Below are 25,118 nucleotides of genomic sequence, written 5' to 3' on the forward strand. Positions count from 1 at the left end.
TGGGCTTTAGTTCCCAGGTGGCAGAATTACTCATGAACATGATAATATCGATACTTGTCTTTTAATCGTGTGTGCATGTGTAAATCTCAATTGAATTGTTTTTAGCCTTGTTTTTTCTTCTTTGTTTCTCTTGTTTCAGCTTTTATATTTAAAGTTAAGCTGATAGATTAAAAAAAAAAGATACTGACAAAGTATTATTCGCGTCACATATAGGTACATAAACAGGTGTCAGGACACAACATAAGTGCCATTTGACAAGTGCAATCTGACAATCTCCTAACCTTTTGTCACTTTTTTTTTCTCCCTGAATTCAGTTTAGTTTTTGTTTTGTTTATTTTCACGATTTATGCTAACATAATGCTTGCTAGTTCATATGTATCAAATCTAACCCCAATTTCCTCTTAATTTCACCATCCAAACCCCTTTACTGCAGAGAGAGAATGGGGGAGGGTGGAGCTTGCCGTGATGTTATGACGCGAGTTTCTTCCCGAGTAGTCTATCGCTCTTGGCTCCTTCAGTTCAGTTCCGTTAACCAGAAGCGAATGAGTCGGGAATGAACGCCTACTAAATAGATTAATTCCCCTCTTATTGCCCTTTCCACTTTAAGAGAAATAAGTATCTGGAAAAAATGTTGATATTCTCTCTCTCTCTCTCTCTCTCTCTCTCTCTCTCTCTCTCTCTCTCTCTCTCTCTCTCTCTCTCTCTCTCTCTGTAAAACAAATGTATCTTGAAGGAAAAGTAAGGAGGATTGAGTGAAATAGTCGTAAGTATAATAACCTTTCTCTCTCTCTCTCTCTCTCTCTCTCTCTCTCTCTCTCTCTCTCTCTCTCTCTCTCTCTCTCTCTCTCTCTCTCTCTCTCTCTCTCTCTCTCTCTCTCTCTCTCTCTCTCTCTCTCTCTCTCTCTCTCTCTCTCTCTCTCTCTCTCTCTCTCTCTCTAAAAGAAAAAAATGGTAAATAAAAATAAGGATGAATTGATGGACGAGTGAAGCAGGTACACGCATTGGTTCAGTTTGCTCAATTATCCCTTTGTCCTGAAGTGCTCGTGGTCCACTTGTTCCGTTCCCTTTCCACCAGTGAATCCGTGCCTTGGTTTTTGCATTTGACGCGTGGCTCGCATTCATTCTCCGGCGATCTTTGTGTGGCGGCACCTTCTCATCTTAAACCCTTCAGTAGTGCGACACATCTTTACCTAGAGATTTGTGTACGATTAAACCATTGTATTGACATTAGGAAGGATCAATGGAGGTCAAAAGATTAATGGCCACAGTCTTCACTATTGTAATCCCCGCACATAAGTTTCTGAAGCTGAATAAAATCACCAAATAGTAAGCTGAATGAATATGGAAACGCATCATGGTACTGAAGGGGTTAAGATTGTTATTGTTGTAGTTGTTATCGTTGTGAGATGGCTGTTATGTTTACGAGTAGAGTGCGTGGTGCGTTGTGTGTCACCACCCCGTGTGCCACTGCCGATTATGTAGGTATAGAAAACTACTGCTACTAATACTATTTATTATTACCTTAATTCTCCTTCGTTCATATTGTAACACTAAGCAGATCCTCTTACACACACACACACACACACACACACACACACGTTGCCGTCCTTTGCAGAGATTGTCGAGTGTGGGGCGGGCTTATCCTGGCTTGCTGCTTCTGTTCTATTCTATTCCTGTAGCTATACCCGCCACACTCCCGGTCATAGATGTAAATCATCACGTTGCACTCCCCCCCCCCCATTCCTCGCCCACCCTTCGTTGTGTTTAACAGTTGATCCTGACCGTCCTGTGCTCATTTTCTACCTTCACTCCTCGGGACCTGTAATGAAGATAGAATGAGGAATAATGGATTTAGTTCAGTCTTGATAAGTTTGATTAGAGAGGGAGAGGGCGGGGAGATAAGGAAGTGATTCTGTAATAGTAAGATGAATAAAATATAAAAAAAAAATTGAATTCTTAGTGTTGCCATTACAGAACTTTACAAAATTGGTTCAATTCGTGGATAAAGATGATTGGTGGAAGTGTGTTTCATAGAGGTTGTGCCTTGTGTGTGTAGGCCTGAAGGGTTCTTACAGCTTCACCTTCTTGCGTTCATGTCTGCTTGATATCTAAGGCTTGGTTCCATTGTTTGGCCGTGAATTCAGCCACCAAACAGTCCCTTGCAGCAGGTGACAAGAGCATGCGTGGCGTGTCACTATCGTAATGTGTGTGCGTAGGTGATGAGGGGAGGGACTAGTCTGACCGTATGTGTGTGTGTGTGTGTGTGTGTGTGTGTGTTGGTAGGTAGCTTGCTTGCTAGCGTTTTCTATTGGTATCTACGTGTGTGTAATACTGTGTATTTACCTAGTTGTAGTTTTACAGGGCCTGGGCTTTACGCTCGAGTGGCCCCGTCTCCATATCTACACTTATCCAATTTTTCTTTAAAACTATGCACACTCAGTGTGTGTGTGTGTGTGTGTGTGTGTGTGTGTGTGTGTGTGTGTGTATATATATATATATATATATATATATATATATATATATATATATATATATATATATATATATATATATATATATATATATAACATAGCAGTCACGAGGTGGGTGGGGAGATGTAACATGGTTATGTGCTGCCAGCCAGTCTGGTGCACTCTTGCCAAAAAATTTTCTCAGCCAGCCAGCCAGCCAGCAAGGCACCGCGCATCACTGGTGTGTGTGTGTGTGTGTGTCGGGGAGGGTTTTTAGGGGATCACGTGCAACACTTGTGATCGCCACTTCAAACATAATATGGCACATGGTCGGCTGTGTGTGTGTTGAAACTATTACAGTAATAACAATCATATATATACATGTGAAAGATGGGGTTGGGGAGGGAGATATATGGGCCGGAGATTCACTCATAGATCATCTGATAAAGGCGGCACAGATACCGGAGCCCAGTCTAGCCGAGCCACTCCTCAACAGCCAGTGAGGAAAGGTTTAGTCTGGAGTCAAGACTTGTGACGTCCAGAATCGCGACAGAGCAACAGTGACTTTCCCTTGGAGAAGTCATCCACCATGAGAGACAAAGAACAACCTTCTCTGCTTCTCAGGAATGAGGACAATACCCACAAAACTTTACAAACACCTCACGTCGTCAATGTTAATGAAATATAATTGTATGAAGAAGCAAGGGAGTATAGCAATTGTTTCTAAAGGAGATAGGAGTAGCAATTAATGACTTGATAAGCTCTACTTTTGATATCCAAATTGCTCAGTAGCAGCAGCAGCAGCAGCAGCACCACCACCAGCACCACCACCAGCACCACCACCACCACCATCATCACCTGCTGTTACCAACCCGCTCTCCTCAGTTACAACAAGCATGTAGACTATTATGTATTGTAGTGTTGTTAATGTATAGCTATCGACGCGGATGCAGTTACCAGTGAAATGTACCGGCGTCATGATTGGCGGTGAGGTTCATGACGCGTGGGGTCGTTGACCGCGACTGTGTGTGGCAAGTCATGTAACCCAGCATAGGTGTCACCGCCAGCCGCCACCCTGATGGTGCTGCTGATGCTGTTGCTGCTCGAGGTGGACGGGTGCAGCTGTACTTGGCACACTGGCTGGAGGTTGTGAGCACAAGTGTGTAGCTGATGGACATGAACAGTATTTGTGATGCATACACTCAGTACAGTGATGAGGCGGCGCGGCGTGGCGTGGCGTGGCGGGGCAAGCCCTGTGGTGTTGGTGAAGGCACAGTCTGCTGGGCGGCGGATCAATGACGTGCACCACCACGTGACCATGGTGTGTGCGTGACGTCACTTGTCTCCACTGACACACATTCAATAAATGCACTCAGGAGACCGGTCACCTTTAGTGTTGAACGTGTGTGTGTGTGTGTGTGTGTGTGTGTGTGTTTACGTAGTTGTAGTTTTACAGGGACAGGGCTTTATGCCCGTGTGGCCCCGCTCCATATCTACACTTATCCAATCTTACTTTAAAAGTATGCACACTCGTTGCAGACACTACTACTTCATTTAAACTGTTCCAGTCTCAATACATCTTTGTGGGAAACTATATTTTTTTAATATCTCTCAGACATCTTCCTTTTCTCAGCTTTTTACTATGCGATCTTGTGCTTCGGATGTCATATTCTTCTCTCAGGATCAGTTTCTCATTATCCACTTGGTCCATTCCGTTGATCAATTTATAAACTTGTATCAGGTCTCCTCTCTCCCTTCTTTGTTCCACGGTTGGTAGATCCATAGTCTCTTCTCATGTCATCCCTTCAAATTCTGGAACCATTCTTGTAGCCATTTTTTGTAGTCTCTCCAACTTCCTTATGTGTTTCTTTTTATGAAGGGTCTACACAATATTCCAATCTGAGTCTTATTATAGTACTTATCAATTTCTTCATCATTTCTTTGTCCATGTAGTGAAATGCTACTCCAATATTCCTTATCAAATTATATGTTTCTCTAAAAATTCTATCAATATGGCTTACCGGTTGATTGTTTTCTTCCATCGTCACTCCTAAGTCCTTTTTCTTTTTTACTTTCTCCATTTCTACTCCATCTCCCAATTTATAGATTCCCACGGGTCGTCTTTCACTCTTTCCCATTTCAATGACATGGCTTTTGTCCACATTGAATTTCATTTCCCACTTTTTACTCCATTCCCATATCTTATTTAGGCCTTCTTGCAGTATTTCACAATCCTCTTTTTGCTTTATAACTGCACAGTTTCGTGTCATGTGCAAACAGATTTATATAGCTGTTCACTCCTTCTGGCATGTCGTTATATATATATATATATATATATATATATATATATATATATATATATATATATATATATATATATATATATATATATATATATATATATATATATATATATATATATATATATATATATATATATATATATATATATATATATATATATATATATATAGGAAAAGTATTGGTGCTAATATTGATCCCTGCGGCACTCCGCTTTCTACTGTTCTCCACTTGGACTTCATATCTAACTACCGTCCTTATTTCTCTCCCCCTCAAATCATTTTTCATCCATCTCAATGTGCTTTCTTTTTAAGCCACCCTTCTCCTCTAACTTTCATAGTAATCTTTCATGTGGCACTTTGTCAAACGCCTTTTTTTTTAAATCCAAATAAATACAGTCAACCCATCCCTCTCTCTTTTGTACTCTATCAACTATTCTAGAATAGAAACTCAATAAATTAGTTACACACGACCGTCTTTTTCTAAAACCAAATTGGCTATTTGATATTAATTTGTTGTCTTCAAGGAATTCGATCCATTGTTTCTTTATTATTCTTTCACACATCTTGCATATTACACTAGTTAGTGATACCGGTCTGTAATTTAAAGGTTCTTTCTTCCTTCCGCTCTTATATATGGGAACCACCTCAGCTCTTTTCCATTCTACTGGTACTGTTCCATTTTCTATTGAGCATTTTATGATGTAGTATATAGGACTTGCTAGTTCTTCCCTACATTCGTTCAGTATTCTGCCTGAGACTTCATCCGGTCCCATGTGTGTGTGTGTGTGTGTGTGTGTGTGTGTGTGTGTGTGTGGACGTTGGTGTCTTAACTTGCTGAGACTGCTGAGTAACCTCATATGTTTTCCTTGTGTAGTAAAAGAGAGAGAGTTAACCTGCGTATTGTTAGTTCACTTGTATATTTTCCACACACCTGTAATTATCCATGCACACCAACAGACTGCATCTCACACAGTATTGAGACAGTATTTATAGGCTTATGGTTCAAAGACAGTATTAAAAGGTTTATGTTTCAAGGTAATGGAAGAGAAAGAATGGCATCGCATAAATGTTATAAGTAATAGTAGTATCAAGCAATCCTTACATGTCTGAGTTGGGCGTCATGGTTACTCTTTAGTGTTTGTTGCCTAGCATTTTGTCTGGACTGCTCTCAGTACTATCAGTATCCTACTGTGTAGGTCAGTAGCATATTGCCCATGATTTCAGTGATTGTCAAACGAAGATTATACACCATTTGTAGGAAATATAAGTAAAATATAATAAGATCACGCAGACCCGGTTATAATCCTCTGTGGTCTGAGTTTTGGCCTGACACGAGAACAGGACGAATATTTACAATAATGGTTACTACTATTGCAGCTATACTGCTGCTGCGCATCTTGAATAACTTCGCGTGTTTCCAGTTGTTTGTTTCATGTGCCATTCTTTCACTTGTTCATTTGCTTTTTGTGTATTCGTTAGTACAGTGTTTCCACCTTATCGCAGGTCTCCTTGGCATTTGTATAATGGCGAATAGTGCCATACACCTGGATGAGCGTGTGTCTGGGCGGTGGAGGAAGATTACTGTCTGTCATATGCTTACCGGGAGCGCTGCACCGTCACACTAATGGTTGTCCACCACATTCTAACTCTGGTTTCCGTCAAATCTGACCTCATTCCGTTGTTTGTATGTCTGCAAGATAAAGACTCTTTACCTTGCGGAAGTGATCGTCTTCACGAAGTAGAGTTGCGTCAAAATTTTGGTGTCAAATGAAAATCCGGTGTTTGTTATACTGGATTTCATTAATCAGCCTCAGTGGACACGTTTATCACAAGATTTTCTTACTGAGAATATGCGAAGCCACCGTTGTCTGTGGCACCACACACACACACACACACACACACACACACACACACACACACACACACACACACACACACACACACACGTTTGCTTACTGTTGACGAAGGTGCAAACGAATGTGTGTGTGTGTGTGTGTGTGTGTGTCTGAGAGAGAGAGAGAGAGAGAGAGAGAGAGAGAGAGAGAGAAACTTGGAAAATGCACAAGTGTGACTAATCGATGACAACAAAATAGTATGTTGTAGTATGAGTTTCAGTAATTGCGGTCTGCTGTACAACTGTTCATGTGAACTATGGAAATCTTTTTAGCTTAAATCATCACTGTGAAGAGACCACCAGGTGAATGAATCACAACCTAACCTTACCCTCAGATGAGCAATAATGTCATATCATTATTATCCAAGTCCATGAATATGACGTTGTATGGATTGCTTGTGGCGATGTGTACAGCAGCCATGTGTGTAGATACGCAGCTGAGCCTCTGAGGGGCCCGGAGCCTAGCAACACGGGATTGTAGTAGCGCAAGCAACACAATCCTTCCCAACACCTGTGTGTGTCCATTATGGAGAAACCTGTTCCGGAACCAGACATGTTCCCTCTCTATCTGCCAAGTGCCACACATACCACTGTTTTATTTATTTACTTTGTATTCTTTCTTTCTTAATTAATGTGTTATAGAAATATAGCCTGTGTGTATTTCATGCATTCTTTTGAGTGGAACATTATGACCATTGGAGCGGAACGTTGCAGGAGCGATACAGGCTACTTTCTGTTCACCTGCCTGTGATATTGATAATGAAAAAATAAATAAATAAAACGCACAATATGGTATATGCCTATCAGCATGCGATAATGTACTTATTGTTAAATTTAGATTCCCTCCAAGATCGATGCTCTTTTTTTTTCTGGAGCTAGAATACCAAAATAACATGTTCTAAAAAAAGCCACGGTGACACACACACACACACACACACACACACACACACACACACACACACACACACACACACACACACACACACACACGTGTGTCTCCTTTCACGTGTAGCCCCTGTTCATCTAGCAGTAAGTAGGTACGGGATGTAAATCGAGGAGTTGTGACCTTGTTGTACCGGTGTGTGGTGTGTGCCTGGTCTCAGGCCTATCCGAAGATCGGAAATAATGAGCTCTGAGCTCGTTCCGTAGGGTAACGTCTGGCTGTCTCGTCATAGACTGCAGCAGATCAAACAGTGAATTACACACACTTTGAAGGAAGATAACAAGCACTTAGCAACGGTCTGCGGTAGGGGGTTTGGTACTTTTTGGCGCCGCCGTTTGGGCACGGCCCTTTGGGCGCCATTTGATTAGGCGCCAGACTTTTTGGCGCAGGATTTTTTTTGGCGCTAACAAGTAAAATTAACTTTTATTTGGCATTAAAAAGAAAATGTTTTATTTTGCGCTAAAAAGAGAAAAAAAAACTATTTTAAGTAACATTGGTATCTGTCAGTCACCAGGCTATCAAATATTCAGTATTATTCTGTGCATTTGATAATTATGAGCAATGCTTCGCAGCTACTCTATGATAGCCATGTTTTCAAATTTACGAACAGTTTCAAGTATTCTTCTGTCTGCATCTCTGTATTTCTTGAGTTTCTGAGGTGGTTCATGGCCAGCTAGCAACCTCTCATAATACTTGTCTCTACCTTTCTGTACTTTACGGAGGCCATTTATTAGTTTCCATATGGTGGGATGTTGCATGCCAAGTTCATACTGTAGACGACGATGTGCTGCCTCTGCATGATTATTTGTTCGGTCTTCACCATTCAACGTCCTTTGATGAAGGTTCCAAATCTCGGGATGAAACAGAGGAACTTTTCTACCATTCCCTCTTCTCTTTTGCCGACCAACGTAATTATCTTCAAACCAATTGAGTAAATCTTGAAGTTCTTCTGGCAGCTCTGTTGATAAGGCGTCCAAATATTCGTCAATTTTATCTAAAGGTACAAATGCTAGAGCAAGAATCATTTTAGCCTTTAGTGCAAAATCTGGGTCTGTATTATACAAGCTGGTGAAACCCAATCTACCTAGATGTTTATGCATATTTTGAAATAGATGAAAAAAACATCCCTTTATTTGAATACCAGGGAAACTATCTCTCATAGCACTGTGCGCAGCTTGCTCGAAATCACAGACAATTGAAGTGGGCTTCAAATTGGGTTCGGTTTCTTTCAATAACTCGAACATTGTAATGTAGGTGGTGCGCTGTTTGTTGGGCAAAAGAACATACACTACAGGGTGAACTCCTCCGTGCTTCTTTGCTGAAATTACGTAAATCTGAGAAAATAGGTTGGGAGCAATACTAAATGTTCCATCAACAAACCATATATCTGATGTTGCAAAGTGCTGGAGCCATGAGTGGCGTCCAAAGATTAATATCCTGTCTGGACCTGGTCCGCTATCACATAATAAAATGTTTTCTTCCACTCCTAGTTGAAGCACATATATTTTATAGCAATCTGAAAGACTTAATTGTCGTAGATCGGTTGGATTACTAGGTGCTTGTGTCACAGAGTTCCGCTGTTTTGATATTATTTTCCTCATAGCTGGTACATCGGGAAGAACGGCTAAGCTAGCTTGGGAGACATTTGTCAAACATTCATTAATAACTGTCGATGGTGATTCGAGTGTCTTTTGCCCTCGTTCTTAGTTTAGTTTTCACAGTTGCAGCCTCTATTTGTGCAGCAGAAGGCTCATGTGTGGCTGTGCATTTCTTCCACCACCTCTCCAGCTTTAGTATTAAGTCTTGCTTTGCACCGATTCTTCCGCTCACAACGCCAAAATTTCAACTCGTTATCAGCTTTACTTACTTTGTCAAAGACATACAGGTATCCATTATGTACAAATTTTTCATTACCACGCTTCGTTAAAACTTCATTTGCCATTAATCTAGTATTAATAATTGTAAACTGTCACTTGAGGAGCGTAAAGCAAAGCTTCCAACGGTGACTGTATCTCAACTGCGACTGAACCCACCCAACCAAAGGCTAATCGCTTGTTTCCCCAAACACTAGCGCCATCTGTTATGAGATTTTTCATTAGTGAGCTTGTTTAGTGGTTTGAAGTTGTCACTAGATTCTGTTATGAGAATCTCCATTAATGAGCTTGTTTAGTGGTTCGAAGTTGTCACTAGATTATCATTTTTAAACTCCATTTGAATCCCGTGGCGCCAAAAGGGCTGGGGGAGAACAGGTTTGGCGCTCAAACACTGGTGCCCAAACGGCGGCGCCAAATCGTATCATTCCGTATGCGGTAGGTACTGTTAACAACCCACTTACTGGATGATTCGTGTGATAACGTGAGGTGACGTGGTGATTGTTTCATTGCTGTAAGCCGTTTTATATATATACCTTAGTGGTGTGTTATGATATCAATGTCCGTACATGTCCTAGTGACGTGTGCGGAATATAATGTAATGTTATTGTTTAAAGGAAGAATGCTTAGTTATTGTCTTGGATGAGCTAGAGGATGAGAGATTTAGTGGCGTGCGTGTTGGGACAGAGGTACGAGTATGATGGGAGAGGTGAGTGTCCCGAGGGATTGTATTGTAGTAGTATCAAGGAATGTAGAGTCGCTCGCTTTGGTGTGTGGTGTGGTGTTGCCAGGGCTTGGGACTGTATAGTACAGTATGCGGAGTGGACCGTTTGATGTTGAACTTGACGGGGGCACGGGTTTGGTTTACGAATCGGCTTCGTATAGGTCAAACGAAGTCTCTCTCTCTCTCTCTCTCTCTCTCTCTCTCTCTCGTGAGGACTAGCAAAGGGACACAAGCTTCCCTGCATGGTTGACTTACACGTAAGGAAGCTGGGCATTACTAGTCTGAACCGCTTTGCTTTCTCGCCGTGGATGTTTTCAAAGGCCACAGCGAAGGTTAGCAGAGTTCTCAAGTGTATACTGTTAATAATATAGGAAATTTGTTAATCTCATATACTCAAACAAAAAGTACAAGTAAACATAAGTAGAGCCTTTTGAAAGTAGATGGGATGCAGTGTTGAAGCGTTTCAGAAAATGGGAAGTCCGAGTCTTGACTCGTTCCTGTGCTGACGATACGCCTTCCTTGGCCTTCCTTGAGCCCTCCACCCACCGAATACCTCCCTGGTGTCACGTGGCAGATATTGGACTGGGTGGCGTGGTTTGTTAAAGAAGCTCGTCAGTCTAGGCGGCTCGGGTTCGAACCAAACCTAGTTGCCCAGTGGAACATATAGCGTTCTCTCTCCTTTTTTTTTTTTTACGTGATAGATCGGTCAGTTTTACTTTAGTGGAATGAGAAAGTTTTATACAGGGGCGGTATCGTTTGTGTGGGCAGTAATGGCAACACTCAAGGTCTTGATAGCTGGCCTATTATGCCCTATTATTACGCACGTGTCTCCTTCACTGTAAGTAGCCTCAACTGTAACGTTGTGGTGTGCTCTCTGCTTCTGTCCACCTCCCATGTAGAAGTATTCAGTACTCTGCCAGTCATCACTTACTGTTAGATCCTAGAAATCTGCCTGCTCAGTCATGGATGTCCTTTTTATCAAAAACTCATAGAATAAACCATGTTGTATTGGTCGGACAAATGAATGGGTTGCGTGGTGATAATAAACAGGGTGAAGGTTCATCCATACTATTATCACCTTCACAATCCCTACAGCAGCCATCTAACGTGTGAAGGTGTTAAAGTCTTCATCAACATAAGGCTTCATTGAGCAAAAAATAACAGCAAGGTGTGAACAGAGAGATGTTACTGGCCAGGTGGTTTAACTGACAGGTGTGAACTCAAGCAACATGTATGAAGTGCATTTATGAATCATGCTCAGTAGTTCACAATTACAAAACACTTCTGAATCATCATACTATTTTCCCGTAGTTTTAAAATGTCAATGTACACTGTTCAAACATTTTCCACCCGTGTTTTTTTTTTTTTTTTTTTTTCCTCTTTATGCAAGAGGGGAAACCAGCCAAGGGCAACAGAAGATACAAAAAAAAAAAAAGTCCACTTGAAATGCCAGTTCCCTTAAAAATTGGTAAAGAATTATCAAAAAGTTTGGGACAAATGTCTTGAAATCTCCCTCTTAAAAGAAGTCTAGTCATAGGAAGATGGAAATACAGACAGGCAGGGAGTTCCAGAGTTTACCAGAGAAAGGTATGAATGATTGAGAGTACTGATTAACTCTTGTATCAGAGAGTTGGACAGAATAGGGATGAGAGGAAGAAGAAAGCCTTGTGTAGCGAGGCTGCAGGAGGAGGGGAGGCATGCAGTTAGCATGACCAGTAGAGCAGTTAGTGTAAAAAAATAAATAATGATAAAAGATAGAGAGAGATGCAACATTTTGACAGTGAGAAAGAGGCTGAAGACAGTCAGTCAGAGGGGAGTTGATGAAACAAAAAACTTTTGATTCCACCCTATCTAATAAAACTATGTGAGTGGAACCCCCCCAAACATGCATGCAAAGATTACTCCATTACAAGGATGGATAAGGCACTTCTACAGAGTTAGCAGCTGGAGGGGTGAGAAAAACTGGCTGGGACACTGCAGAATGCCTGACTGTATAGAAGCTGTTTTAGTAAGAGATGAGATGTGAATTTTACAGTTAAGATTATGAGTAAATGACATGACCAAAAATATTCAGTGTGGAAGAGGGAGACAGTTGAGTGTCATTGAAGAAGAGAGGATAGCTGTCTGGAAGGTTGTATCGAGTTGATAGATGGAGGAATTGAGTTTTTTGAGGCATTGAACACTACAGAAGTCAGGCATTCTGTGGTGTCCTTGCGTGATCTGTTGACTTCCTAAAGGGTTGGTCGTCTCTGAAAGGACATGGAAAGATATAGAGTTGTATTATCAGCATAGGAGTGGATAAGGTAAGAAGTTTGGTTAAGATCATTAATGAATAAAAGAGAGTGGGTGACAGAACAGAACCCTGAGGAACAACACTGTTAATAGATTTAGGGGAAGAATAGTGGCTGTCTACCACAGCAACAATAGACGTCAGAAAGGAAACTCCAGATAAAGTTGCAGAGAGGAGGATAGAATCCGTAGGATTCACCGAAATCTCTAAAAGAGGATGACCAAGACTCAGCAAGGAAAGCCAGGTCACCAGTAGAGCGACCTTGATGGAAGCCATACTGGCGATCAGATAGAAGATTGTGAAGTGACAGATGTTTAAGAGTCTTTCTATTCAGGATAAATTAAAAAACTTATGACAAGCAAGAGATTAAAGCTATAGGATCAGTATATGAATTTTGAGCTTGCTCTGTAGTGGGAAAGGTTGGCTGGGTGACCAGCAGATGGCTGTGGTGGTGGTGGTGCTAGTGGTTTTGGTGAATTTGAGGGATTAGAACAGTCAGCCTTTTAGGAACAGGCTGAATGTAGGCAAACTTCCAGCAAGAAAGAAAGGTAGAAGTCGAACGACATAGTTGAAAGAGTTTGGCCAGGCAAGGTGCAAGCACAGAAACACAGTTTTTTAAGAACAATAGGAGGGACCCCATCAGGTCCATAAGCCTTCCAAGTGTTTAGGCCAGTGAGGGCATGGAAAACATCATTACGAAGAATTTTAATTGAAGGCATGAAATAGTCAGAGGGAGGAGGAGAGGGAGGGACAAGCCCAGAATCATCCAAGGTGGAGTTGTTAGCAAAGATTTGAGAGAAGAGTTCAGCTTTAGAGACAGATGAGGTGGCAGTGGTGCCATCAGGATTAAATAAAGGAGGGAAAGATGAAGTAAAGTTATTGGAGATGTTTTTTGGCCAGGTGCCAAAAGTCTCAAGGAGAATTGGATTTTGAAAGATTCTGACATCTTATTTATGGAGTGTTTGGCAAGTTGAAGGACAGGGACAGACTTTCCATGATTCCGGGCAGAAATATAAAGTACATGAGATTCAGGAGATGGAAGGCTCAAGTACCTATTGTGGGCACCCTCTCTATCATGTATAGCATGAGAACAGGCTTTGTTAAACCAAGGTTTAAAAGGTTTTGGTTGAAAAAAAGAATGAGGAATGTATGCCTCCATACCAGACACTAACACCTTTGTTATGTATTCAGCACACAGAGAGTGGTCTCAGACACAGAAACAGTAATTTACACCTCAGGCTGTAGCAACAAAAGGCCCACAGGCTATGGCATTAGGAACAGTTAACCCATCTGCTGGTTTTGATGTCTTACTGATCTCTGAGTCAGTTTTGATTCCATGTATGTCCGCCTTGGAGTTTTCTGATGCATTATCATCCAATAGACCATTAATTTCAAGCTTGAGTTCATGTAAGATATTTCTGATGACTTTTTATTTTATTTTATTTTTTATTTTTATTTATTTATTTATTTTTTATTTATTTATTTTTTTTTTACGTAGGGAAGAGGGCCAGCCAAGGGCAAAAAAAAGGAAAGTTAGAAAAAGGCCCACTTGAGCGCTGGCTCTCCAAAGAGTACAAAAAGTGCCAAAACCGTCAGCCAGAATTAGGGGAGCAAATGCCTCGATACCTCCCTCTTAAAAGAAGACAAGTTGTAGGAATTTGAAAATACAGATGCAGGGAGGGAGTTCCAGAGTTTACTAGTGAAAGGGATGAATGATTGAGCGTACTGGTTAACTCTTGCATTAGAGAGTTGGACAGAATAGGGAAGAGAGGAAGAAGAAAGCCTTGTGCAGCGTGGCCGCAGGAGGAGGGGAGGCATGCAGTTAGCAAGATCAGTAGAACAGTTACCATGAAAATAGCAATAAAATATAGAAAGGGATGCAACATTTCGGCGGTTAGAAAGAGACTGAAGACAGTTAGTCAGAGGAAGGGAGTTGATGAGACGAAGAGCTTTCGATTCCACCCTATCAAGCAAAGCTGTATGACTGGAACGCCCCCAAACATGCGAAGAGTACTCCATACAGGGACGGATAAGGCCCTTGTACAGAGTAAGCAATTGGAGGGGCGAGAAAAACTGTCGGAGACGCCTCAGAACACCTAATTTCATAGAAGCTGTTTTAGCAAGAGATGAGATGTGAAGTTTCCAGTTAAGATTATGAACAAAGGACAGACCAAGGATATTCATTGTGGAAGAGGGAGACAGTTGAGTGTCATTGAAGAAGAGGGGATAGTTGTCTGGAAGGTTGTGTCGAGTTGATAGATGGAGGAATTGAGTTTTTGAGGCATTGAAAACTACTAGATTTTCTCTGCCCCAATCAGAAATCTTAGAAAGATCGGAAGTCAGGCGTTCCGTGGCGTCCCCACGTGATCTGTTGATTTCCTGAAGGGTTGGACGTCTCTGAAAGAACATGGAAAGATGAAGGGTGGTGTCATCAGCATAGGAGTGGATAGGGCAAGAAGTTTGGTTAAGAAGGTCATTAATGAATAATAGAAAGAGAGTGGGTGACAGGACAGAACCCTGAGGAACACCACTATTAATAGGTTTAGGAGAAGAACAGTAACCGTCTACCACAGCAGCAATAGAGCGGTCGGAAAGGAAACATGAGATAAAGTTGCAGAGAGAAGGATAGAAGCCGTAGGAGGGCAGTTTTGAAATCAAAGCCTTATGCCAGACTCTATCAAAAGCTTTTGATATGTCTAACGCAACAGCAAAAGTGTCACCGAAATCTCTAAAAGAGGATGACCAAGACTCAGTAAGGAAAGCCAGAAGATCACCAGTAGAGCGACCTTGACGGAAGCCATACTGGCGATCAGACAGAAGATTGTGATGTGACAGATGTTTGAGAATCTTCCTATTCAGAATAGATTCAAAAACTTTAGACAAGCAAGAGATTAAAGCTATAGGACGGTAGTTTGAGGGGTTAGAACGGTCACCCTTTTTAGGAACAGGCTGAATGTAGGCGAACTTCCAGCAGGAAGGAAAGGTAGAAATCGATAGACAAAGTTGGAAGAGTTTGGCCAGGCAAGGTGCAAGCACAGGAGCACAGTTTTTGAGAACAATAGGAGGGACCCCATCAGGTCCATAAGCCTTCCGAGGGTTTAGGCCAGCAAGGGCATGGAAAACATCATTACGAAGAATTTTGATTGTAGACATGAAATAGTCAGAGGGAGGAACAAGCCCAGAATCGTCCAAGGTGGAGTTGTGAGCAAAGGTTTGAGAAAAGAGTTCAGCTTTAGAGACAGAAGAGATGGCAGTGGTGCCATCAGGATGAAATAAAGGAGGGAAAGATGAAAAAGTGAAGTTATTTGAGATGTTTTTGGTTAGATGCCAGAAGTCACGAGGAGAGTTTGAGTTTGAAAGATTTTGACATTTCCTATTTATGAAAGAGTGTTTGGCAAGTTGAAGAACAGACTTGGCATGATTCCGGGCAGAGATATAAAGTGCATGAGATTCAGGAGATGGAAGGCTCAAGTACCTTTTGTGGGCAACCTCTCTATCATGTATAGCACGAGAACAGGCTGAGTTAAACCAAGGTTTAGAAGGTTTAGGTTGAGAAAAAGAATGAGGAATGTACGCCTCCATGCCAGATACTAACACCTCTGTTATGCATTCAGCACAAAGAGATGGGTCTCTTACATGGAAGCAATAATCATTCCAGGGAAAATCAGCATAATACCTACTTAGGTTCCCCTAACTGGCAGAGGCAAAACTCCAGAGGCACCTTCGCTTTGGGGGATCCTGCGGAGGGATTGGAAAAATAGGACAAGATACAGAAATGAGATTGTGATCGGAGGAGCCCAACAGAGATGAAAGGGTGACAGCATAAGCAGAAGGGTTAGAGGTGAGGAAGAGATCAAGAATGTTGGGCATGTCTCCAAGACGGTCAGGAATACGAGTAGGGTGTTACACCAGTTGCTCTAGGTCATGGAGGATAGCAAAGTTGAAGGCTAGTTCACCAAGGTGGTCATTGAAGGGATAGGAAAACCAAAGCTGGTGGTGAACATTGAAATCTCCAAGAATGGAAATCTCAGCAGAAGAGTAGAGGGACAGAATGTGCTCCACTTTAGAAATTACTATAGTCAGAAGAGTTAGGGGAGAGATAAACAGCACAGATGAATTTAGTTTGAGAGTGACTGTTAAGTCGTAGCCAGATGGTGGAAAATTTGGAAGACTCGAGCGTGGGCACGAGAGCAAGTTAAGTCGTTGCGTACATAGACGCAACATCCAGCTTTGGAATGAAAATGATAATAGAGAAAGTAGGAGGGAACAGAGAAGGGGCTACTGTCAGTTGCCTCAGACAGCTGTGTTTGGTGAGGAAAAGAAATGAGGTTTAGTAGAGGAGAGGTGGTGTTCCACAGATTGAAAATTAGATCTAAGACCGCGAATGTTGCACATGTGGCATGTTTTTGGAAATTTCTTATATCACTTTCTAAATATTGTAAATTTATCAGTGAAGATAAATATATACTTTTACCAATGTCATAATCATTTACACTTACGAAGACTCAATTTACAAATAAGAAAATAATGCAAATAATTGTTTATTCTTTGATATTGTGTTCATATTCATGACACTGGACACCTGGTAGCTGAGACCATGCAGTCATGATATCCAGTTGTCAGTGGCATGTCAATGTTATCTCCACAATATCTTATTCCTCAGGCATCTCCATAAATTGTGACAACTGTGTCATGTTGAAATTGATCAGAGGCACATTTCCTGGGCCTGTTATTTGACCAAACAACAATTAGTCCCTTGATGACAGAGACAGAATGCAGATGTTCAGCACTCACAAGGATCCTGTGTTAGTTGATGGAGATTAGTTATTTTCAACAAGGTGTTGTGTATTTGGGAACAGGTGGTCCTATTGCATCTATGCAGGATGTTCCCTAATAGTATGTAGATATTTCATGTATTGAAGTGTAAACACATCAAGAAATGTGACAGTAGCTTCAAATTGAAATCAGATATTAAGTCTGGCCCTACCTTTCTCTTAACTCCTGACAACTTAGATTATGCTCACAGTTTTGACAGGTTATTAAGAAAGACTTGTAGCAGATTACAGTATTAACATTTTCATATTGTATTGACAGCTGGAGGAATTGAAGTGTTTGATATAGTGTTGTATTGTAGTGTGCACATTTCTTTGCTGGTAAACACATTGGTATTGTTTGTCATCACAGTTGGTGAGGACGACAAGTGATCTCTTCCGCCTGGTGCCATTCTCAGTGTTTGTGATTGTGCCCTTCATGGAGTTCCTGCTGCCCGTGGCCCTCAAGCTCTTCCCAGGAATGCTGCCCTCTACCTTTGAGACTGCCAATGAAAAGGTTAGGAATAACACTGATATCTGCATCATTTACTCTTGTCATATCAATATTGTGTTAAATACATCAATAAAACTAACAATGTTAAAAATATCAATTAAAACTACACATACTTTTAATTCTAAGATCATTCGTATTGTATTTGCCAGCACTTGACTTTATTTTTTTTCCTGTTTATTTATTTGTTAATTCATTTTTTTTATAGATGCAAAAATCTCCCAGCATCAAATGTGACCTTACATGTATTATTCAATGAGAGGTTGGACATAGAATACAGAATTACAGACTGGCTGGTGGTGTGTTGCTAAGGTGGTCTGGGATTATAATCAGCATTGAGCACAAAATCATTTTTAATAATATCCACCAGTGAATGCACTCATGTATGGTACCTAGAATAGCAAATGGTTGTTCATGTGGTGACAGGTTGGCTGCCAGGGACCACCTTTGTTAATGTTGTCCATAGACCACATTAGATTCATATTGTCCGACTTGAACTGACAAACCGTGTCCTTCCTGCCATCTTCTTAGAGTAGAGGATTGGCAAACATCTCGTACAGCTTCTACATACACATATACTATCTTTTTTCCATGGTAAACAGCAAGTGACCATTGTAAGCATCTGACAAAGGATTTTGAATTATGTGTGAAAATTTATCAACAGGTTTTCCCTATGAGGAAACTGGTAAGAAAACTCACCTTATAAAAGCAAGAAAAAGGACAAGACAAAAATTTACGACCTTTTTCACACACACATGCGCGCGCGTCACCGTCGAGAGAGGAAGTCCTGAAGACGGCTCGTGTGCAGCTGAGGACCGGGGAAAGGGAGAAATTACCTATGGTGTTTGCAGGGCCCGGGTATCTCTGTGGGTATAGTTAGTGTCCTGCGTAGTGTCCTACTCTCGAAAAGTATAGAAAGTGGGCCATTTTCAAGTGAAAATGGAGAGTGGTCCCTGATTGAAGAGTGTCAGCGGTGTTTTGTTTTGTTTTGGCCGAAACAGCTGGCGATAGCAATCATGACAAGTACTCCTAGAAATGTGCGTGACTTCGAGGGTTTTGTGACCACTCCAAGTGGACTAGATAAATTCAACATGGATGTAAGAATTCAGGCATTAGAAAGTAAGTTTCTAAATATTAGATCCATAGAAGAAAAGCTAGATAGAGTCATAGCAGAGAACGATACCTTCAAAAAATCATTCTATATGTTAACGAGAGAGAACAAAGAGCTATTGAAAGAAAAAGTGGAAATGGAGAAAGAAAATCAACATCTAAGGAAACAATGAGACGAGATGAAAGCTAAACTCCTCGAAATGGAAAAAAAAATATCCAAAAGAGACTTGGGGAAGGAGGAATGCCTTAACCTAATTGATGCCAAAATGAAGGAAGTTAAACATGAACACCAAGAAGTACAAAAGTTCTTTAAGGAGATAATGAAAAAGCAAGAAGAAAATAAAGTGATTACACAGAGTGAAATGGTAAAGGCATTGAAGGAAAATGAGTATGTGGTGAGAGATATTGCTGAAAAGAAAAAATGTGTGATCATAACAGGTTTGAGGGAGGAAACTAACAGGAACTGGCAAGATAGGAGGGATAAGGAAAATGACAGGATTAAGTTTTTACTGAATAAGATCTCCGAGGAGGAAGAATGCCTATAGGCTGAGGTAGAGGAAAGTGTGAGACTAGGAGCTTTTGAAGAAGGCAAGACTAGACCATTAAAATTGAAATTAAAGTCTCAGATGGCAGCCGAGGCCTTGCTGAGGAGGGCCTGGAAACTTAAAGACTACGAGGAAACCAAAACAATTTACATAAGAAGAAATATGACACAGGATGAAAGAATGAAAATGAAAGAGCTTGTAACTGAAGTGAGAGAGAAGAATGAGGAAAGAACCGAGGAGGAAAAGACCAAGTTTTTTTGGAGGTTGAGAAATGGGAGGCTGAAGAAGTGGTGGATAAAACAGACGGAATAGACAGTACACTGACTGAAACATGGAAGAAAGAGATTAGGAATGGAGTTCAAGTGACTTACATGAATATAGATGGATTTCTATCTAAGAGGCTAGAATGTATGGATTACCTAAGAAACAGTGAACCGGACGTAATGTGTGTGGTGGAAACAAAGTTAAGGCCCGAAATAAAGCTAGATTGGTTTGATGTAAAACACTACAAAGTATGGAGAAATGATAGAAAAAATAAAGGAGGTGGTGGTATAATGGTTTTTACTAAGGAAGATCTGATAGTGAAGGAGGTGAACTTTAGTAAGGGAAATGAGGAAGTGATAAGTATGCTTATAACAGATGGCAAGAGGGACATTAATATTATAACAGTATACATACCACCCAGAACCAGTGCTTGGAATTATCAACAGTATCAAATGGTGATGAGAAATACTCTGGACAGAATGAAACAGGAACTCATCAGAAAGGATAGAGTGATGATAGTCGGGGACTTTAATTGTAAGGAAATAGTGTGGGAAGACTACGAAGTGGTGAATGGTAGTGAGTGAGCAGAGGAATTGTTAAACGTAGCAACAAATAACTTGATGACACAGTGGGTGAGATCACCAACAAGGTGCAGGGGACAGGATGTTGCAGCAAGGTTGGACTTGGTATTTACCTGGGGCATCTTCCTAAAAGAGGAAATTGAACATGAATGTCCCTTGGGGAAAAGCGACCATGATGTCCTAAGATTTGAGATGGATACGGAATTAAGCACGGAAAAGAGTGTGGAGCACAGGGAGGAAAAATTAAATTATGTTAGGGCAAATTATAACCATATAAGAGAGTTCTTTAATGAAATTGACTGGTCTATGGTATACCAGGAAAGGGATATGCAATTGAAATACGATAAATTTATGGATTTATATAACTCTGCTGTGAAGAAGTTTGTGCCATATCACAGAAAGAGGACTTTAAATAATAAACAGTGGTTTAATAGAAATTGTGAAAAAGCAAAAATGAACAAAGAAAAGGCATGGAAGAAACTTAAGAAAAACAGTGATATATTATCAAGAGAAGTTTACAAAACAGCAAGGAATAGATATGTTGAAGTGAGAAGAACAGCACAAAAGGAATATGAACAGAGGGTGGTGGAAAACTGTGATAGTGACCATAAAATGTTTTACAAATTCATAAATGGAAAACTAAATAAAAGGGAGGCAATAGAAAAGTAAAAGATGGGGAAGAAGTATATGAGGATGCTAGAGATATAGCTGAAATATTGAACAACAACTTTTGCAAAGTGTTTACAAAGGAAGAGCATTTTACAGGAGAAAGGCCTACGGAAATAAAGCAAATGCAGGACATCATGGTTACTAAAGAAGATATAAGGAAAATTATAAGTAACTTGGATATTAATAAATCAATGGGGCCTGATGGCATATCTGGGAGGTTGCTAAAAGAATGTAAGGATCAATTGTTAAACCCCATATTTGATATTGTGGAAACCTCCATACGAACAGGAATAGTCCCGAAAGAGTGGAAAAGAGCTGACATTGTGCCTATATATAAGAATGGTAGTAGAATGGAACCATTAAAATTACAGACCAGTATCGTTGACTAGTATATTGTGCAAGGTATGTGAAGAAGTAATTAAAGCTAATAGGTTTATGGAAAGTTTTCAGGATAACTATTTAGTGCAGATGGTAGATAAACCTACTAGGGGGAGGATGGTTTTAGACATAGTACTAACAAATATTGAGCATTGTTTAAAGGAAGTTGAGGTAGGAGAGACTTTAGCAAACAGTGACCATCATATAATTAGATTTATCATTAATTCCAGTAGGGATAATATAGTGAATAAGACTAGAGTCCCAAACTATCAGAAAGGCAATTATGGTAGGTTACGTCAGTTATTAGGAAAGGTAAACTGGGAAGATAGTTTTGGAAATAAAACTGCAGAGATGTGGGATATTTTTAAGGTTGTAGTAAAGGGTATAGTGATGCAGTGTATCCCTTACAAAGATATAAGGCAGAGAAACAGGAAGCCATTATGGTGGACTCACGAGATAGGTAGACAGATCAGAAAGAAGAAGAGGGCATACAGAGAATTGCAGAAAAGTGGGGAAGATGCAGATTTGATTAGGTACAGACAGGTCAGGGATGATTTGAGTAAGGTTATAAAAAAAAGTAAAAGGCAGGCAGAGATAAAACTAGCTAGAGCTGGGAGTAAAGATCCCAAAAAAATATATAGTTATTACAAGGTCAGTGATAAAAGAAATAAGGATAGGATTGGACCACTCAGAAAAGATGGTGTAGTAGTGGATCAAAATAAAGACTTAGTAGAATTATTGAATGAACAATTTTCTTCAGTATTTACTAGGGAAAGAATAGGAAATCCTGTTACAAACAGTGCGACGAGTAGTTTAAGAGCTTTAGAAAATATTGATATAAAACCGGGAATTATTAGGAAATTTATTCTTGAACTAGACGATACGAAAGCTAGTGGTCCTGATGAGCTACATGCCAGAGTACTTAGGGAGGGTGTAGACAGTATTTCTGAAGCACTTAAGTTAATCTTTGAAAGATCACTTAGGTTTGCTGAGATACCTCAGGACTGGAAGTTAGCTAATGTTACTCCATATTTAAAAAAGGTAGGAAGGATGATGCGAATAATTATAGACCGATTAGTTTAACTAGTATAGTATATAAGATACTAGAGAAAATCATTAAGGGTAGTATTTGGGAGCATTTAAATGAGAATAGATTAATTAGAGATACCCAACATGGCTTTAGATCAGGGAGGTCCTGTCTTACAAATTTGCTCGATATCTTAGAATATATTACCAAGGAGTTAGATGATGGAAATAGCATAGATGTTATATATCTAGATTTTAGCAAGGCGTTTGATAAGGTACCGCATAGGAGGCTAGTGTACAAATTGAGACTACATGGGATAGGGGGTAGGTTAGTTGATTGGATTAGTGAATGGCTTTCTGATAGGAAACAGAGAGTAGTATTAAATGGGGCAATGTCTGAGTGGAAGGAAGTGGTTAGTGGGGTACCCCAAGGATCAGTGCTAGGACCTCTTCTTTTCTTGGTGTACATTAACAATTTAGATATAGGAATTAGTAGCAAAGTATCAAAGTTTGCAGATGATACTAAGATAGCATGTGCAGTACAGGGTGAAAAAGACAATTACAGAATACAACGAGACCTAGACAGGCTGATAGCATGGGCAGACAGGTGCCAGATGGAGTTTAATTCTAAAAAGTGTCAGGTTATGCATTTAGGTAAAGACAACACAAACTTTAGCTATGAGATGGAGGGATGTTGGCTAGAGGCAGTAGAGGAAGGAAAGGATTTAGGAGTAGTGATAGACAGGACTATGAAATTTTCAAAGCAATGTTTAGAAGCAAGAAATAGGGCAAATAGGATCCTGGGCTTTATAAATAGAAATGTTAGTTATAAAAGTAAGGAAGTGGTATGTAGCTTATATAATTCCTATATTAGGCCCCATTTAGAGTATTGCATACAGGCGTGGTCACCCCATTATAGGAAGGATATCAACATGTTAGAAGCAGTTCAGAGAAGAGCAACTAGGATGATACCAGCATTAAAGCGCCTGGAGTATAGAGATAGATTAAAGGAATTAAACATGTTTTCATTTGAGAGGAGATGTATAAGAGGGGATATGATAGAGTTATTTAAAATATTCTCAGATACAAACTACATAGATGTGAGATCTTTCTTTACCTTAGAGGAAGGAAATAGGACTAGAAATCATGGCAGGAAGATTAGAAAGCAAGGCTGCAGGTTAGATATAAGAAAATATTTCTTTAGTCATAGGGTGGTAGACTTCTGGAATGCATTGCCAGAGACGGTTGTAAATAGCACTAGTTTGACAATGTTTAAAAACAGATTAGATAAGCACTTAAATTTATTAGATTTATAATTATGTATAGCACTGCATGATAGTTTTTATAAGAAATTTACTATAGTTAAACAAGACATGATCCCCATGTATGGGGATCACAGATTGTAGAGGATTTCGCTGTAGGACTTAGCCCTGTTAATGGGCCAAATATTTAAAATTAGTATATAATGTATTGTGTACTTGTAAGTGTACTCGTATCTTTAAGTACTGATGACGAGGTCGCTGTGCGACTGAAACAGGATAACCTAGATGGGCCCTGGTGGCCCTTTATTATCCTATTATTTATGTTATGTTATAAGTGGAGTGAGTATCTAGAAAGTGAAAACATCCTGAGCGAAAGGCAGTTTGGTTTCAGAAAAGGAAGATCGTGCGTATCCAATTTATTATGTTTTTATTCAAGAGTGACTGACATACTACAACATAGAGAGGGATGGGTGGATGCTATTTACCTGGACTTGAGAAAGGCCTTTGATAAAGTGCCACACAATAGACTGATGTGGAAACTTAAAGAAAATTGGAGGAGTAAGTGATAAACTAGCAAAATGGATGGAAAATTACTTAGTGGGAAGAGAAATGCGAACAGTGGTGAAAGGAAAGAAGTCAGAGTGGAAAAATGTAACCAGTGGAGTTCCACAAGGGTCAGTGATTGGTCCCATCATGTTTTTGATTCATGTTAATGATATGCCAGTAGGAATTGACAGTTACATGAATATGTTTGCGGACGATACTAAAATTATGAGGAGAGTAAAGAATGTGGAAGATTATAACAAGTTACAGGAAGATCTTGATAAAATATATGAGTGGAGTAAAGAATGGCAGATGGAATTTAATATAGACAAGAGCCATGTTATGAAAATGGGAAGAAGTAGATACAGACCAAACAGGGATTACAGGCTGGGTGATGAGAAAATTGAAGGGACCAATGAGGAGAAAGACTTAGGAGTAACTGTGCAAAATACTTTGTCACCGGAGAAACACATTAACAAGGTATTTGGAAAAACATATAACATGCTTCAAAATATTGGTCTTGCATTCCACTACCTGGATGAAGGAATGATGAAGATGATACTATGTACTTTAATAAGACCCCAGTTAGAATATGCAGCTTGTGTCTGGTCACTGCATATGAAGAAAAATGTGAAGAAGGTGGAAAGGGTACAGAGGCTGGCAACAAGGATGGTTCCAGGACTCAGGGAGTTAGACTATGAGGAAAGACTGAGGAAACTGGGGCTGACCACATTAGAAGAGAGAAGAACAAGGGGAGACATGATAACTATGTATAAATTGGTGAACAAGATTGACATATTGGACAGAGAGTTGATAAAGGTGACCACAAGTAATCATCTCCGAGGACATGGAAAAAAACTAATAAAAGACATGTCTAAATGACGTGAGAAAGTACAGTTTCCCGCATCATAGTATTGATAAGTGGAATAAACTGAGCAGTGAT

At 40.2% G+C, this 25,118-nt stretch overlaps 1 protein-coding gene across 3 annotated transcripts in view; it reads left to right on the forward strand.

The window, feature by feature from the left end:
- LOC123515445 (mitochondrial proton/calcium exchanger protein-like) overlaps nucleotides 1–25,118 on the forward strand; it is a 127,910-nt gene that overhangs the window by 31,924 nt on the left and 70,868 nt on the right. For all 3 annotated transcript variants that reach the window (XM_045274010.1, XM_045274011.1, XM_045274012.1), the window contains exon 3: nucleotides 17,660–17,803. In XM_045274010.1, coding sequence (XP_045129945.1) covers nucleotides 17,660–17,803 — 144 coding nt within the window. The remainder of the gene's footprint in view (nucleotides 1–17,659; nucleotides 17,804–25,118) is intronic.

The sequence above is a fragment of the Portunus trituberculatus genome, chromosome 39, assembly GCF_017591435.1.
Source record: "Portunus trituberculatus isolate SZX2019 chromosome 39, ASM1759143v1, whole genome shotgun sequence".
Lineage (NCBI taxonomy): Eukaryota > Metazoa > Arthropoda > Malacostraca > Decapoda > Portunidae > Portunus > Portunus trituberculatus.